This window comes from Cucurbita pepo, chromosome LG03 (assembly GCF_002806865.2).
Source record: "Cucurbita pepo subsp. pepo cultivar mu-cu-16 chromosome LG03, ASM280686v2, whole genome shotgun sequence".
In the NCBI taxonomy this organism is placed as follows: Eukaryota; Viridiplantae; Streptophyta; class Magnoliopsida; order Cucurbitales; family Cucurbitaceae; genus Cucurbita; species Cucurbita pepo.
This window is the reverse complement of record NC_036640.1, coordinates 1,658,974-1,674,850: the sequence shown is the minus strand read 5'-3', so window position 1 is coordinate 1,674,850 and position 15,877 is coordinate 1,658,974. Positions and strand designations below refer to the sequence as shown.

Here is a 15,877-nt window from a genome sequence, read left to right as displayed (position 1 = left end):
TCTCACCTAAGAATCTCTCTTTCTCTCTCTAAAATTTTTTAAATACAAAAAGATTAAAAAAAAAAAAACCACTTTTGAGTATTTATTTCTTATTTAAAAAAGATATTTATTTTCTAGTGGGTTTGGTATAAATTATAATTTATATTTAGCCAATCTCTCTAAATTGCTTAAGTCAACTTGAATATAGCTCAAGGGATAGTACATTAAAATTATGAATGTAGTTGCAGAGACAGTTTATTTAATAAACGGATAAAAAAAACATAATGGTGTCCACCTAATACAAGAACTCAAGATCCATTCGGAAAAATAAAATAAAAAAAATGGAGTCAACTTTTGGATGTAGCTTAGAATAATATTAAGCATCATTTAAAGCAGAAAAATAGTGCAATAAATGCAAGAAAATGGTATTCCATTCAATAAAATAAGCGGAAATAAGTATGATATTTTATTATTTGATATGATATTCAACTCCCCATTGAGTTTGTGAACCAAACCAGATCACAGACAACTACGAATTAAGGACTCGGATTAGCATAATTAGAACCACTAATCATTCCCTAACCACACTTTGAGTATTTTTTTTATTTGTGTTTTATCAAAAACCCATTTGATTCACGAAACAGAATGGAAAAATTGGAAAAACCCATATCCCAAATTGAAATCAAGAAAATCCCAGAAAAGAAAGTTTGATTTTTTATTTTATTTTTTTTATTTTTTTGCATAAAAATTTGTTTGTAGATGGATATATATTAATGTTAGCTTTCCATATAGAACAAAATTGTTGCATGCAAGGTGAAGATCATTGGTTATTGGGTTTTAGTTATTTTACACTTGTGTGCATTAATTCTTCTTTCTTTCTTTCTTTCTTTCTTTCTCTCTCTTCTCTTTCTCTCTCCGTTAGTGCTTTGCTTGAAATGAACCAACCAGCAGCCTTCCTATCAAATGGGGTTCTTGTGCGTATATTAAGTTCGAGTTGCTGCCGCTGCCGCTGCTGCTGCTGCTGATCCTTCTTCTTCTTTTTGCTGCTTCTGAATTTGTGAGTATTTTTTTGCCCTCTGCTTTTTGCCCCTTTCTTCTTTTGTTCTTATTTGAGCAAGGTTTTTCACCTTCACCCGCTGCTCTGCTTTCTTTTTTTTCTTCATTTTTCCCAACTTAGTTGTTTGTGGGACCTTTTCTCTTCTGGGTTTGTTTCATCCTTCCTTTAATAGCTTCTATTGATATGGGTTTGCTTAATCGTCTTGTGTTCTGCTTTTGTTGCTCTGTTTTTGTCTTATCTGTTGTTTTGGGGGGGCAATTTTGGCTGTTCATCTTCTTATTTTGTTTAATCGCTGCTTCCCAGATGAACTTCAATTTGTTTTGACTTGTTTTTCCCCTTAGTTCATCGGTTTATTGAGAATAGACTCATTGAGATGTTTTTTTGTTTGATGAATTGAAGGAATTGGGGCGTTGGAAAATGGCACCACAAACTGGGTATTTGAAAGAACATGAAGGAGTTGTTCCCAACTCGCTTGGACAGTTATCATCTTCTCCTGCTCGGCTGTGGAGTGGCTATGGGCAAGGTTGTCAATCGTTCTTTGGGGATTTTGGTCAGGTGAAGGCTTCTTCCACCATCCAACAACTTGGAAGTAATGGGAAAGAGTTCACTGGCACTGAACAAGCTCTCCAGGTTGCTGCTCATGGCTTTGAGAAACTGAACACAGCTCCATTTTCCATCTATCCTGGTAACTTTCTGTTTCTTTCATTCATTTTCATTTCCATGATCATATTTAGAACATCTTTAGATTATATGAAGAATTTCCACTGGTAATAATTGTCTATAAAAGGAAACATGTTTAAGAGAGGAGGGCCATAGATTGTTAGCTGATCGAGTTGACTTGTAACTTAGTAGCATGATGTTGGGGGACGGGTATGCTTTTGGTAAGCTGAGTTTGCTTAGGCTGGGAGGGCTCATCTCCAAGCTTTAAATAATACTGAGTTCTATCCAAGAGTAAAAGAGTTTCCAACTTCATTGAATCTCCCTCTTTCCTTCACTAATATTTTACCCTCCCTTTGTCATAATATCATTTTCCAGTTATTACTTCACCCAAGGAAAGAAGATAACTTTAATCAAAATACTTAATAGCATGGCGATACATTTATACAAAATTTTTACTCCGAGCACACGTAATGGAGCTAGAGACAGTCAAATAAAATCCAATCCACGAAATAATTTGATCTATGGACAGCATCGTGTGATAAAGGTCGTAATGCTAGAGGAATCATTACCACAGGACATAGAGGGGGAGATCATAAGCATCTATACCGTAAGATCGATTTTCGACGGAATGAAAAAGACATATAAGATAGAATCGTAGCTATAAAATACAACCCTAATCAAAATGCATACACTTGTCTCATACACTAGGGGAATGGTGAAAAAAGATATATTTTACATCACAACCGGAGATAACATTTACAGAAGTTTCATCTCAATGTTTATGAAACAAGAGGGAAAGAAAGGAGTATGAAGCTCGAGAAAGTCTTTTTTCCCCTTTTTTTGTGCTTACTCAGTTAAAATATCTATCACAATGGTGAGGTTTCTATCCTTCTCTGATGAGAAAACTTCTGTTGAAAAATCCTTGCAGGTGACTGTAAGATTTCTGTGGATCCACAAAAACCTTCACCAATTTTTTCCCTGCAATCCCCCCTGTCAGAATATCACAATCGTTTTGAGCTTGGATTTGGCCAGCCCATGGTATGATCTAAAATGTTAATTGGATTTCTTTTCTAAAACAATGCTGTTTGTTCATATTATGTCTCTGATTCTGAGAAAAAATATGTAGGTATGTGCAAATTATCCTTACATGGAACAGCATTATGGCATCCTCTCAGCATATGCTCCTCAAATACCAGTATGTTTCCCTCCATTCTTCAACCATACCCTTTTTTCTTTACTTGCATGTATTCTCTGCGAAATAAAGATGAAACTCTGTTAGAGAGCTGCATAGGGTGAGCTTAGCATGCAAAAATTCAGAATGGAAGTGGAAAGCAATACAATATAATCAAAAACTTAACCATTTGTAATATTCAGGGTCGGATTATGCTGCCAATGAGCTTAACAACAGATGATGGACCTATTTATGTGAATGCAAAGCAGTATCATGGAATCATTAGGCGCAGGAAGATCCGTGCTAAGGCAATGATGGAGAACAGACTTGCAAAAACTCGTAAGGTATGTAAGTCTTACTCAGGTTTCTCTTTTTTCTTGGGAATGCTTAGAAGATATGTGCATCAAAGTATGTGAATGGGTAGCTGTCGGTATATTTTGTTGCTGGCATGACTAGAAGTCTACCTGATACAGATGTCTGTCTAAAGAGTAATTTCCAAGAACATCTTGATTTCTGTTTACCAGCTGAGGGCTATGAGAATTTTGTGTTGTTATGCTTTTATATGCCACAGTAACATCCGCCAGTCCAAATATTTTTCTTTGTCCTGTGCAGAACTATATATCCACATTACTCCTGCTGATATAGATTGCATATCTGTCTTACAGCCATATATGCACGAATCGCGTCATCTTCACGCAATGCGTCGTCCACGGGGATCTGGTGGCCGTTTCTTGAACACAAAGGCTCTGAAAAATGGGAAAGCCTCAATGGAACCAAAGAAATTTGAAGACATCAACCTTTCTGATTCAACTGGTTCTTCCCAATGTTCTGTGGTTCTTCAATCAGAAAGTGGAGCTTTGAACTCCCCAAATGAAGGCAAGGGGAGGGGCTTTAGTCTCTCGAGTTCTGAGGTATCTAGCATGTTGTCAAGGGGACTGCAACAATTTCAAATCAACCAACTTGGTCCATCAATGCAGTCACTGGCAGAGATCATTGATGGTGGAGGGCATGGCATGGTTCTGCCCAAATGGGTTGCAGCAGTTGACAACTGCTGTGACCTTTGTGTTTGACAGGGAAGACGATGGGTTCTTGGTGCGAGGCATCGCACCAAAACCCCAGCTTTCTGCGACCAAATCCAGCTTGGTGCAATGTTGTTAACGACAATTGTCTCAAGCTTCGCGATAAGGATAACCCCTGCGTTTGGTTGCATGGCAAGTCATTTTTGGCTCTTATTAATGTAGGCGTAGGATGTCTCTTATCTCAGTTTTGCTTCTCAGCATGAGGAGGTGACTGAGAGAAACCAAAGAATCATCCAATCAGAAAACCAGAACGAAGTAACTGCAGTAGACAAAAGGGTTTGTTTCAAGAATAAGAGCATAAAGAGTATGAATTCTGCACTTCGTTTATGACCCTGAAAGTAGAACAAGAAGAATGTTCACTAAGTCTAGAGTTTGGCTTTTCAAATTCAGACATTCTGAAGCACTTTGTACCGAACAAAGATGCTTGGCTTGTGGGTTTGTTTGTTTAAGGACAACTTTCATGTTTGTCTTTTCAGTTTGTGTGTAATGAAGAATATTGTCTTTGTGTGTATTTCAAGAATATTGTCTTTGTAATATCATCCATGCTGTTTCTTTTTTAAGCACACAATGCAACATCTCTCACTGTTCATACTTTTCTTTTGACTATTTAATATCAACTTGACATGATTCTCTTCATTAAACTAATTACGTTGTTACATAAAGAAATTGGCGAACAATAAATAGCATAATAGATCAAAAAGTGTTCATAGGGAACAAAAAGTAAAGAATCAACTAAATAATTGGATTCCATCAATAATGGCGTATTTAAAGTATCCAGTTTAGTTCTTAAACATGAGATTTGAATAAATCGGAACCTGGATTTTGAGCTTCTTCTTCTTGGACTCGGAGCGTTTGACGAGATCTGCAACATTTTGGAACCTCCGCCGTCGATTTGTGACGATAGAGACGACAGATCACCACCAACTCAAGGCTTTCTCTGAGTCTGAGGGATGCTTGGGTTCAGCTTCGAAGTCACTCGAACGCCGCTCCATGTTGCCGCGCTCGCTGTTAATCCGAAACAAACATAAAAACGGAATGTTCTCTGATTTCTCTGATTTTAAAAGATTTTCAATGAAAACTAGGATTTTGTTGATTGTAATATTTATTGAGATTTAATAAAATAATATGTTCTTAAGAATAGAAAGGAAATTATAATGAACTCTAATGATAAGGAGTAATCCAACGAAAAAAAAAGAATTAATTCAATTAATTAAGAAATATGTCTTTGTTCAAGGTTTAAATGGTTCTTGAACTAAAAAAAATTGAACATAAATATATATATATATATATATATATATATAGCACAATGTTTTAAGCAACCTTATCCAGTGGGATTTTTTTGTCTTTCAATTTCAAAGCTCCCCAATCCAATCCCCAAAATCCATCCCTGTAACTTGGGATTCCGCCATCTCCGACTTCTACTACTGTTTTCTTACTCAAATGTCAGCTTCTTCTCTCACAATGGCTGCAGCTGCAGCTTCAGTTTCGTCTTCTTCTTCTTCTTCTTCTTCTTCTTCTTCTTCTTCACCCTGCAAGAAACTCTTCTTCGCCCAACATCTCAACCGAATTCCCTCCCATTTTTCTCCAAAACAGAAGCCATTGAAGCTTCTCGAGCTCAGAATCCATTTACCCAACATTTACCCTCTTGCTTTCTCCTCCGCTTCTCATCTCTACTGTGCTCCTCCTGCATTCGAGGGACTCGAAGTCTCCGACCCTATAACAGAAGACGCAGAGACTGAAGAATCGGACGGAAGCGAGGAAAGCCGGGAGGAAGACGAACAAAAGGTATCGGCATCTCGCGACGCAGGGAAGCTTTATATTGGAAATTTACCATATGCTATGACCTCTTCCCAATTGACTGAGGTCTTCGCCGAAGCCGGTCATGTGGTTTCTGTACAGGTTTGTGATTGATCTAGCTTCTTTTTGTTTTACCTTTATCCGTCTGAATCCATTCTTCTAGGGCTTATTGGAGCTGCTTAGCCATTGTTGGTTTCTTATGTGATTTTCTTCCGCATCTTCTGTTAGGTTATATATGACAAAGTTACGGATAGGAGTAGGGGATTTGCATTTGTGACAATGGCAACTTTGGAGGAAGCTAAAGAAGCAATTCGGATGTTTGACGGCTCTGTAACTACTTCTTATTCTTTCTCTCTTCATTCCATTGTCTTCGCTTAACAATTGTGGTGGAAACTAGGGATGGATATCCAGACTTACTGATGGTTGCTGATTGATAACACCTTAAAGCTGAATCTTGCTGAGAGAAAAAAGTTGCCTCTATAAAACACTAACTTAAGTAGATCGTTCTCAATGAAACAAAACTTTGGAGGAAGTCCAAACCTGTAGGCAAACTCTGATGTTTGAGTGTAACATCTGATAAATGTAAAATGATGGTAGTGCTTTTCCATTGATTGAATGGAAGCACATGCATCTAGTGTTGGCATTGTTGGTGTCTTTGTGGGATTAGATGATATAACGTTAGAGTTAGTTTTTAATAGCTCAAGCCCACCGCTAGCAGATATTGTCCTCTTTGGGTTTTCCCTTTCGGGTTTCCCTCGAAGTTTTTAAAACGCGTCTGTTAGAGAGAGGTTTCCACACCCTTATATAGAATGTTTCGTTTCCCTCTCCAAGCGATGTGGGATCTCACAATCCACCCCCTTCGGGGCCACTTGCTGACATTCGTTATCTCACATATGACTAGTGTATGACATTGAAGGGTGCGGATGATTCTTATGCAGTAGAGTCTACAAATGCTTGGTCCTCTAATAGTTTAGACACCACATTATGATATCTCTAAATGATTGAGTAATGTATTGATTGTTAGATATTGTTGCTATAAAGTTGCTAATGGATGAATTACTTGTCAGCTAATCGGAGGGCGTACTGTTCGGGTGAACTTCCCTGAAGTTCCAAGGGGAGGAGAAAAGGAAGTCATGGGACCAAAGATAAGAAGCAGCTATAACAAATTTGTAGATAGTCCTCACAAGATATATGCAGGTAACCTTGGTTGGGGCCTTACTTCTCAGAGTCTTAGAGAGGCTTTTGAAAACCAACCAGGGATATTGAGTGCCAAGGTCATCTATGATAGGGAATCTGGAAGAAGTCGAGGTTTTGGATTTGTATCTTTTGAAACTGCTGAGGATGCAGAGTCTGCTTTGGATTCCATGAACGGAGTGGTAAGAAAGTGGAGTTACTTTTCAATATGATTCTAGAGATTAGACATGATGAACTTGTGACAGAATTTACTGATGTGATTGATCCTTAACTACACTAAAAGCTACCTCTAAATGGGCCGATGTTTACAATACATAAACCTAATCCAGAAATACATTAGTTTAGAAAAAGGCATGAGAAAATGTACCTGCATTTTGTACAATCATTCCTGTGTTATTGACTTCTTCCATGCAAATATGCTACCAGGAAGTTGAAGGGCGACCACTTCGTTTGAACATGGCTGCAGACCGGGCCCCAACTTCTCCAGCAGCATTCACAAGGACTGAGAATACCATCGACAGCAATGAATTGCTTACGAGTATCAGTGCCTGAAATCTGATGTTGATAGTTGAGTTGGCCCAAAAATTAAACTGAAACTGAAGGCTAGGGACTGTTATCCAAATTGCATACCTTCAGGATTTCCCTCGCATTCTCTTTCATTCCTTGCTCAACGACCAAGGAAGCCTATGTTTTTTTTTTTTTTCATTGAGTGATGTGAGTTGAGGGAAAGTGCTAAAATGTTGCCGCAGATTAACGAGTATTTTATCTATGACTTCAGAATTGGACTCTATGTATTATGGAGTCTCTTTGCTCCGAGTTAATACTACAATACATCAGTCTCTCAGCCTTTTCTTCCATTATCTTTGCTTTTTGTAACTATGACTACTAATTGTTTGTCATCTCTCTCCCTCCCTACTGAGAATTAACAATTCAAGTGCCAAGAATTTCTCTCAAGAAAAAAGGAGTCTGAAAAGCTGGAGTCATAATGATGAAAGAAAGTAAACATATTGGAGAAAAATGTGCTTGTGCTTCCAAAACTAATGGTGTGTAAAAACAATAGACTTTAACAGAAAGTAGGTTTTTCAGATTTATACTAATTTTTTTCATCAAGAACTTGAGAACCAGCAAGGAGAGCATCTGCTGCAGAGTCTAGGTCTTGAGGAAAGAAAACTCTGCAAAATAGACCAACCCAAGTAGAAAGAAAACAGTAAGACTCTATGAATAACGTTACGGTCTAGCAGAAAATCTGAAAGTATTTGTATGAATTATGATATTATTTCATTCTTGGAAATACATGATACCTGCAAGTATTGTGGTACAAAGTTTCACTAAGCTGATTGATATCTGTAATGCCTTTGCATCCAGCCAAGACCTCAAGAACTTGCCTGAAAAACATGGCCAAATCTTAGAAATGTAATAAATCGCATCAAACACAAATTCTCCTAACAAACTGCATTATGAGGAAAATATCTAGGATATGTAGAAATCAAACAATGAAGACATTGACAAAGTAAGAACAGAGCCAAAACATATAACTATAATAAATTGCATCAATCACAAACCCTCCTTTAAAAACACTACCAAGGAAAAATGTCTAGAAACAAAACGATGAAGGGATCGACACAGGAAGAGTTCCACTTTAACAAGCTTCATCAGCAACAAAGAAAAGATGATCTATCGTACTTTGAAGACTGTCCTTATTAACAAATCAACCAAGAACGAACGCTTCTAATCTACCAATAAACCCAACAAATTTGATAAGAAAATTCAATAGAGCTCACTATTTTAACTTCTAAATCAAAATAGAAGAGAGCTAAAAGAAGAAACATTGGCTCTAATGATGCATCTTATCCTCCCAACTCATATTAGAAGTTTGCAGAACTCAGTTCTTTTGTAATTTGAGAATTTCCACAAAGTATATAGTAGTTCTTTCATATTTCTCCTTGCTCCATATCTAGTTGATCACTAAAACTAGAAGCAATTTTTATCTATGAAATGATTATGTTTCCTACGAAAAGAATAAACCTAGAAGCAAGCATTGAACAGCATTTTCCTGTATGGTGATATAAACAACAGTTAAAATGTAAAAGGGAAGGCCATTTGAGGAAAAGAACAACAAGAAAGTACAATGTATCTTACCGAACTAAACATGGTTCATTCCGGCCTTTCACTATGCACTGCTCGTCATGCTTCTCTTTCTTCTTAGAAGTCCAGACAGACTTAACAAACTTAATCCCAGCATGTGTATTCTTGATTTCACAATACGGAGAGTCCGTCTCAATCATCAATCTCTCAATTGGTATACCCTTCACGACATCAAGGTTTTCCGCAGTTTTCAGAGAGCAACCATTAATCCCTGTTTAGAAGTTGCAATTAATTTGGGGTATGAAATTTAAGAGAAAAATAAATAAAGAAAGAAATAAAGCTGGAAGGATGAACAAGTGGCAATCACCTATGTACAAATTACTGAATGCCAGAAGCCTGTCACGATCTTCTGCACTATCTGTGAAAGAATGAACAACTCCAGCACAAAACCTATGCAGCAACAAGCATAATTGGCACGATCAACATCCGTGCAATCAGAAATGAAAGCAGCTAAGTTTTGTAAGTTCCTAATCATTTGTGAGAATTGCAATAATCGAAAGGAAGTGAGGAAAATGAAAAGTATACATGTGTAATACTTGAACTGTATTCTTTAACAGTGCAACTCCGTTGGATTTTTTAAGTTTATGCCCGTATAATTGTCTCTTTTCTCCTCTCAGCCAAAAGAAAAAGATACGTGATGTATGAATGCTTATACGTATATGTATTTCTTTTCTCTCCTATAAAGTGTATTAAAGATACTTACATCCACCGCAAGTAATTTGATTTCCCTTTCATTCATGTCCATTTTATTGTTTCTACCATTTCCTTTACAATTTTTTCTGAAAGAAAAGCTGGTGGTTGCCAAATGTGTATATTTTAGTGAACTGAATAATTTAGTCGCAAAAAACAAATTGGATCCCAGCATATTGCTTGCACAGACATGTCCCTGTTGAAATAATTGATGTTTTTGCTCTTGTTGCTTATAGTTTTATTCCTCAAAACCATGATCTTGTTTCTAAGTTTCAATTTCAAATCCAGATGATAAGTGCCCTAAATCTAGAAAATTCCAAGATGGTAAAGGTTTGGTTCTCTCATTAGTTTAGAAGCCTGACCTTTGCTTATTTCGTTCTACAATATCACAAAAATCTTCAGCAGCTGCACGCATGTGTAGAAACATAGGAAGCTTTGTTGCGTGTGCTAATTCAAACTGCTTCTCGAAATATCTGCAATTGCACAGCTCAGAAATAAATAGCCAATTCTATAACACAAGACTGCATATCTGTTGGGTTGCAAAAAATGTAATGCATAACATGGGATCTGAAGAATATTCTTCTCAGTGAACACTTACTTCTTTTGAACATCGGCAGGGCAAAAGTGAAGCCTATCATAATCTAATCCACATTCACCAACTGCAACGACCTTAAATACATATGTGTGGCAAGAAATGATTAATTCTCTCAAAGAATCATGACAAAGGGGTGCAACTTAGAGTTTTCTGAAATGAGTTTCCTAACCTTTCCTTTCTCAATTCCCTCTTTGGTCAATGAAAGAAGAGCCTGAAAATACGTTTCTGGGTCACCACTCTCTTCAAATTCCTGAAAAGAAAGTATATCACAAGCTATACGAAACCATGAATGAGGCACAAAAAATAGAAGAATAAATAACCTTGCATCTTGTTGGATGCACACCCACAGTACAAAAAAGCCTTCCTACAAGCAAAACAAGTTGAACCAAGAGAAACACAGATAACCCAGTAGGGGATGAGGAAGTTCAAAAAGAGTACAAAGAAGTTCAACAGAATTTAGACAACAAAAACAAAATAATACCATCTGTTTCTGCAATTTTAAGGGCCTCCCTTGATTCCTCGAGTGATCCACCAGTCACCTGCAATTACAAACTATTCTAGATTGTATCATCTTCAGGCCAAAAAAGGAAGAAAAAAAGACAGCAAGACATAAATGGTTGATCAGAATCCATCTAAGATGCATGCTATATGTATTTTTATTTTCTTTCATCTTTCCGGTCATGGAAATAAAAGTCTGAATGAAAGATTAAGGCCTGAGAGTTAAAACAATATCCACATTTCAACACCATCAAGCTATGAATAGTACCTCCAAGTCTAAAGAATGTATTATTAAGAATCTTTAAAAAAACAAGTTCAGATCCCTTCTCGCATTTTAGGATGCCTTTTTTCCTATTTCTATTTCTGCGAGACGTAAGGAAGTAACTTTGGCAGAAAGAAATAGTGGAAAGATTAGCACATAAGAGCATTAAGGAAGCCAATCCATGGATACATGTTTCAGAACTTAAAGATACCAAAAAAGCAATCAAAGACCCGAACAATGGGGATAACCCTTCACGCATACGAGCTAATACGCATTACAAAACAAAATGAACAAGACTCACAATGATTCGCTGAACGCCAGCACTCCAAGCCCTGCTCAATACAGCTGCTATGTCAGCTGCGTGGTATTGCTTCCCGTGGTAGATTCCTTTGAACATACCATCTGTGCATTCAAAATACTAATCTCATTCCAGAGAAATAAAAGGACATAGACCCTTTCGTCTACTCTAATGTATAAACAGTATACATTTCATCATCGACTGAAATGCCAGCCTCACCTGTAAAATTGACCGCAATATCTGCGAGACAGCATTGATAGAAAGGCAAAAAGAGTTAATTGCAGCTCGATTGAGTAAAGAAGCGGGAAAAGATAGCGTTTGGCGGGCTGGGAAGAAAGTTACTTACCTATCATTCGCAGTGTTCCCATGCTCGAAAGCCAGAGACGATCTAGAAAGATGAGCTTTGAGTGAAGTTGCTTAAAATTGCTTCGAATTCGTAAGGTAAAGAGAGAGAAATGACCTCGAACCTGCAATGGATTCGCCTATCGCCTATCGCCTGTCGCCAGTCCTCTCCCGCCGGATCCCAGTCATCTCCGATCGGCCCTTTTATACAGTACCACCCTCCCAAATCCGACAGGATTTTTATTTTTCTTGGAACTAAAATTCGTTTTTGGGTAAAGGGAAAAATAAATAATTAAATTTAAAATAGTGAAAAAAAATCAATTAAAACTCTAAATTATTATTTTCTTATATATATATATATATTACCAATTTCCTCTAAAATAATATTTATAATTATATAGATTAAACTCATAAATTTTATATTAATCTATTTATATTATTTATAAGGATTATTTTTTGAAATAATTAATGCATTTATTCTAATAAACAAAATGGGTCGTCTTTTATTTGAAGATAAAAACATTTAAATTCTAAAAAAATTTGTTTTTTTTTTCCATTTAAATGATAATATTTCTCGTGCCTAAAAATTTTATGGCAAGATAAAAACTACCCGTTTGACTATCGAGCATTTGAAGAAGTCTACGCTATCGAAAAATGATCACTACCTAACCGACCGGGTAGAATAGTATACCTATAAATATTTGAATCAAATTATTACAATTATTAGTTTAATATTTTAAAATAATACAAGGGACGTATTCATTTTATGGAAACTAAATCACTCCCAAATATATCAAATCTATTACACAAAAGAATCCAAAAAATCCAAAGGGAGTATACAATAATGTCAACAGGAACCATTCCTGGCTATTCAATGACACATCAAGGCCCTCAAGGTTTTCATCAAACAAGCCACTCCATCTCTGATCTCTCCATGTCTAGACTTTTATAGAACTGAAGAAATAATGATACTAATGAAAAAATCAAAACAAAATGAGGTAAAAACAAAGATGAAAGGATCCTGATGTCTGTGGAATGGCGTGAGGGCTCGATCGAGAGTTTTTTGGTAGGAGACTACGAGGCTTGCAACCTGGCGTTTTAGGGTGTTGTGGATGAGCTACTGTTGTTGTTCTTCCAAGGGCGGAGGCTGAGGACAATAATCAAGACAATGATGAGCAAAATGATGATGCCAATAATTGTCCATTTTCGGGTGTTTTTCTGGTACACTCTGGCTGTAGTCAACTCCTGTGTACCACCTCGGACAAAAGAATGAGCACGGTTCACATGGCTCTCGATGTCGTCGAGTTTCTCGCCTTGCTCGTGCACCAAGACTGCCATGTCCATGAAAACCTGGTGCAGCTCCTTGAGGTTCTTTTCCAGGTCTTTTACAGCATCATGCCTCTCCTGGATCTCGCTAATGGTGTCTAAGATTCTGCCTCTGCCTTGTTCTTGAATGGCTTTCTGCAAAAATGTCTCACTTTCACCTGCATAGTTGGAGACATATATCTTATCACGTTAGCAGATCTTCATTGTTTGTCTTCAGATTACATTTCTCAAATCAGCTCAAATCAGCTCCAACGATTCAACTTATAATTGAAGGCCATGGGATTAGATATCAAATTCAATTACCATCCAACATCTCATTTCTAGCAATCCCATATTAAGACTCTATGTTTCAATACCAGATATAATCATATCTCCCTTATTCCTGCATTTCAAAGATATTGAAACTCATTTTTGTTCATTCACCAAATAATGCATCCATCTCCTAGAGAATTGAAAGAAAACAAAAAAAGGGGATCAAAGAAACAAGATCTACTTCCCCCATGAACATCCTACAGCAAGTTAAGATGATCTCAAGCAATTCTAAACAATCAAAAGGGGGAAAATATATAACAGTTGTACAACTTATCATTAGATGCAGTTTGGGGCAAATTATAGATGAATTTGATATCTATCTCAGAACGAAATTCTGTCACAAATCATGGTGATCCAGAAATTTTATCATCCACAAGTAGCTTTAAATCCAGAAGCCAAAATTGATGAACGAAGTACATGAGACAGTCAAATTTGAGTTCTCTCACCTGTAGATATCAATATGTCAATGGTCTTCTCGTCCGGATTTTCACCAGTAACAGTGAAATATCTTCGCTGAACGGTCTCCCTGTACTCGGAGGAGATCTGTTGCCTGAGATTGTTGAAGCTCTCCATGGAATCCTGCAATTTCTTCCTCAAGCCGTTGACTACAGAAGTCCGAGTCCGATCAGAAGAGGAACCAGGGCCGCAACCGGGGAGGCTCCGATTGGCGGCATTGGAGCGATCAAGAGCCTCCAATCGGACCTTAATGAGTTTGGCCTTCTTGAGAGCAAGAGAAACATCGGAATCCATACGAGATCGGAGGTCTTTGACAGCCTTAGCATTGTGAAGCGTCTTGCTCTGTTCATGGGAGTCATGGAGTTTGCTGCAGAGTCGATCAAGCTCCTTGAGCTCATCTTTAACGGATTCAACATCTTCAAAGAACTTGTCGAGATTAACAGCAGTGGGGGAAGAGGAGGCGTTGCCCATCTCAACGACATGGCTGTCGCGGGAGAAAGAGCGAGAAGAGAACAAATCGTTCATTGGCAGCCCTTTGAATTTCTTCTGCAACCTAAGCGAAATCCCAGAAGAAGAATGGAGAATTGGGTTAGTTCAAAAACCGGAGAATTGAAGAACCCAGAAGAGGAATTGAAGGATTATATGAGAAAAGCGGGAATCTGGGTCAAATGGACTACAAACCGAGGAATCTGAAGCGGACATAAGCGAAGTCAATGGGGTGGGCGGAAGAGTGCTGAAGAAATGGATCAGAGGAAGTTCCTTGGAAGGAAGGATGATAAAAAAAAAATAAAAATAAAAATAAAAAACTTCCAAAATCTTATTTTTTTAAATATATTATTGGTATTTCATAAATTAGTAATACTATTATCTAAAAGATATTCAAAATGTGAATTTCAACCCAAAAATATCTCTTGCAAATATTAATTTATACCATTAAATTGGTATCAATTAAAACTATAATTAATAATGGTATTAATTTGGACTATTTGATTTGATTTTATTAAAACTTTTATTATCGCATAAAATTTTGTGAATAGGTAGAGAAATTAGAAGAACGACAAATATATAAAAAGCTACTCAAATTGAGGAAGAAATTGCTATTATCTATTTATGTATTAATGGGTCCAAATTTATTAACTTACTAGTTAAAATTGATATATTAATTAGTTTAAGGTTTTAATCGATACTATTACGAGGGGAATTCAACGCTTTTTTAATAATATTAAACATTTATTTATACAACTAGAAATTAAAATAATGACAATTGAGGATTATAATAAAAGGCAGCAGAATTTGTTTTCTTTTTTAAAGTAGGCATGGACAATTTTTTTTTTAATGGAGTTCTTAGAAAACGCGTTTGGAGACTGCCTTTGACTTGGTCGTTTTCTATCTCTTTCTCTCTCTCATCTCTCCTTCTCTCTCCTACAATGTTTTTCAATGATTTTATAATTTTGTCACTCATAAAGTTTAGAACTTTTTAGAATATCAATATTGCGTCCTTTTCGGAGCGAATTATAACTTTGTTTCTATTGTATTACACGACAAATGGTGAATTTGTATGAACTTTTTATTGAGAGACGCACAATCATCTAAAATATTGAATTATTAGATATTTTGAACCTACAACCTGTTTAGAAAAATGAAACGTTTTAACTACTTTTTCTAATTTTTTCTTCTTTTTGTGATTTTTTTGTTCGACACCCATCGAACGAGCTAATCCATGAAATTGAAATGAAAGGGATAGGAGGAACTAAGGAAAATATTGAACCATTAGTGAAAACCAATCATAAATTTTCTTACTTTCAAGTTTAAATTTCTTAGAAAAACTCGAATTCCTGTAACTTGGAATAAGCTCACGTTTCTCTAATCCAAAATGTCAGTATGTATACAGTGACAGGGTGAAGAGGTCATTGTAGTTCTAGTTCCCCCTTATTACACCAACACCGAGAAAGAATTTAGTTTATGTAATCTATAGATAAGGTTGATTAAGCTTTCCTACCCCCCCCCCCCCCCCCC

At 36.7% G+C, this 15,877-nt stretch overlaps 4 protein-coding genes and 2 long non-coding RNA genes across 9 annotated transcripts; 2 read left to right on the top strand and 4 right to left on the bottom strand.

The window, feature by feature from the left end:
- Positions 1-884: 884 nt before the first annotated feature.
- Positions 885-4,485, top strand: LOC111790799 (nuclear transcription factor Y subunit A-10-like). 2 transcript variants are annotated; one of them, XM_023671860.1, is made up of 6 exons: positions 885-1,036; positions 1,436-1,721; positions 2,625-2,734; positions 2,823-2,891; positions 3,071-3,211; positions 3,533-4,485. In XM_023671860.1, exons 2-6 carry the CDS (start codon positions 1,454-1,456, stop codon positions 3,935-3,937), a joined length of 993 nt encoding a protein of 330 aa, XP_023527628.1. In that variant the 5' UTR covers positions 885-1,036; positions 1,436-1,453; the 3' UTR covers positions 3,938-4,485. The 2 variants fall into 2 exon arrangements, with proteins under 2 accessions (XP_023527628.1, XP_023527629.1); XM_023671861.1 differs by lacking the exon at positions 885-1,036 and adding an exon at positions 1,154-1,183.
- On the bottom strand, positions 2,410-3,143 carry LOC111790802. The gene is made up of 3 exons (XR_002814564.1): positions 3,055-3,143; positions 2,844-2,947; positions 2,410-2,686 (listed from the first exon to the last, which is right to left on the bottom strand). It is a non-coding gene; the product is annotated as an uncharacterized LOC111790802 (long non-coding RNA).
- On the bottom strand, positions 4,072-5,356 carry LOC111790803. Its single transcript, XR_002814565.1, has 3 exons — positions 5,267-5,356; positions 4,762-4,951; positions 4,072-4,157 (listed from the first exon to the last, which is right to left on the bottom strand). It is a non-coding gene; the product is annotated as an uncharacterized LOC111790803 (long non-coding RNA).
- On the top strand, positions 5,246-7,792 carry LOC111790798 (33 kDa ribonucleoprotein, chloroplastic). Its single transcript, XM_023671859.1, has 4 exons — positions 5,246-5,845; positions 5,972-6,073; positions 6,811-7,119; positions 7,364-7,792. The coding sequence occupies exons 1-4, from the start codon at positions 5,387-5,389 to the stop codon at positions 7,487-7,489; spliced, it is 996 nt and encodes a 331-aa protein (XP_023527627.1). The 5' UTR covers positions 5,246-5,386; the 3' UTR covers positions 7,490-7,792.
- Positions 7,793-7,904: 112 nt separating this feature from the next.
- On the bottom strand, positions 7,905-12,027 carry LOC111790801 (putative deoxyribonuclease TATDN1). Of its 3 annotated transcripts, none has more exons than XM_023671864.1 (13): positions 11,893-12,027; positions 11,772-11,813; positions 11,614-11,665; positions 11,429-11,529; positions 10,849-10,906; positions 10,688-10,731; positions 10,537-10,617; positions 10,371-10,441; positions 10,135-10,245; positions 9,390-9,472; positions 9,077-9,293; positions 8,239-8,322; positions 7,905-8,109 (listed from the first exon to the last, which is right to left on the bottom strand). In XM_023671864.1, exons 3-13 carry the CDS (start codon positions 11,621-11,623, stop codon positions 8,031-8,033), a joined length of 939 nt encoding a protein of 312 aa, XP_023527632.1. In that variant the 5' UTR covers positions 11,624-11,665; positions 11,772-11,813; positions 11,893-12,027; the 3' UTR covers positions 7,905-8,030. The 3 variants fall into 3 exon arrangements, with proteins under 3 accessions (XP_023527632.1, XP_023527631.1, XP_023527630.1); XM_023671863.1 differs by having other exon boundaries at positions 11,645-11,665; positions 11,886-12,026; XM_023671862.1 differs by having other exon boundaries at positions 11,645-11,665; positions 11,893-12,026.
- Positions 12,028-12,529: 502 nt separating this feature from the next.
- Positions 12,530-14,650, bottom strand: LOC111791630 (syntaxin-121-like). Its single transcript, XM_023673036.1, has 3 exons — positions 14,543-14,650; positions 13,852-14,414; positions 12,530-13,251 (listed from the first exon to the last, which is right to left on the bottom strand). The coding sequence occupies exons 2-3, from the start codon at positions 14,384-14,386 to the stop codon at positions 12,866-12,868; spliced, it is 921 nt and encodes a 306-aa protein (XP_023528804.1). The 5' UTR covers positions 14,387-14,414; positions 14,543-14,650; the 3' UTR covers positions 12,530-12,865.
- Positions 14,651-15,877: the final 1,227 nt, after the last annotated feature.

What these genes read in the sequence shown, in the direction of transcription:
- LOC111790799 (XM_023671860.1), top strand. Translation starts at nt 1,454, where the DNA reads ATGGCACCACAAACTGGGTATTTGAAAGAACATGAAGGAGTTGTTCCC. An exon ending in TTGGATTTGGCCAGCCCATG is followed by an intron (nt 2,735 to 2,822) that starts GTATGATCTAAA and finishes AAAAATATGTAG; the next exon opens with GTATGTGCAAATTATCCTTA. An exon ending in GACTTGCAAAAACTCGTAAG is followed by an intron (nt 3,212 to 3,532) that starts GTATGTAAGTCT and finishes TCTGTCTTACAG; the next exon opens with CCATATATGCACGAATCGCG.
- LOC111790798 (XM_023671859.1), top strand. Translation starts at nt 5,387, where the DNA reads ATGTCAGCTTCTTCTCTCACAATGGCTGCAGCTGCAGCTTCAGTTTCG. An exon ending in GTCATGTGGTTTCTGTACAG is followed by an intron (nt 5,846 to 5,971) that starts GTTTGTGATTGA and finishes ATCTTCTGTTAG; the next exon opens with GTTATATATGACAAAGTTAC. An exon ending in TTCGGATGTTTGACGGCTCT is followed by an intron (nt 6,074 to 6,810) that starts GTAACTACTTCT and finishes ATTACTTGTCAG; the next exon opens with CTAATCGGAGGGCGTACTGT.
- LOC111790801 (XM_023671863.1), bottom strand. Translation starts at nt 11,793, where the DNA reads ATGGGAACACTGCGAATGATAG. An exon ending in GGGAACACTGCGAATGATAG is followed by an intron (nt 11,666 to 11,771) that starts GTAAGTAACTTT and finishes GCTGTCTCGCAG; the next exon opens with ATATTGCGGTCAATTTTACA. An exon ending in GTAGAACGAAATAAGCAAAG is followed by an intron (nt 9,473 to 10,134) that starts GTCAGGCTTCTA and finishes GTTGCTGCATAG; the next exon opens with GTTTTGTGCTGGAGTTGTTC.
- LOC111791630 (XM_023673036.1), bottom strand. Translation starts at nt 14,386, where the DNA reads ATGAACGATTTGTTCTCTTCTCGCTCTTTCTCCCGCGACAGCCATGTC. An exon ending in TGACATATTGATATCTACAG is followed by an intron (nt 13,252 to 13,851) that starts GTGAGAGAACTC and finishes CCAACTATGCAG; the next exon opens with GTGAAAGTGAGACATTTTTG.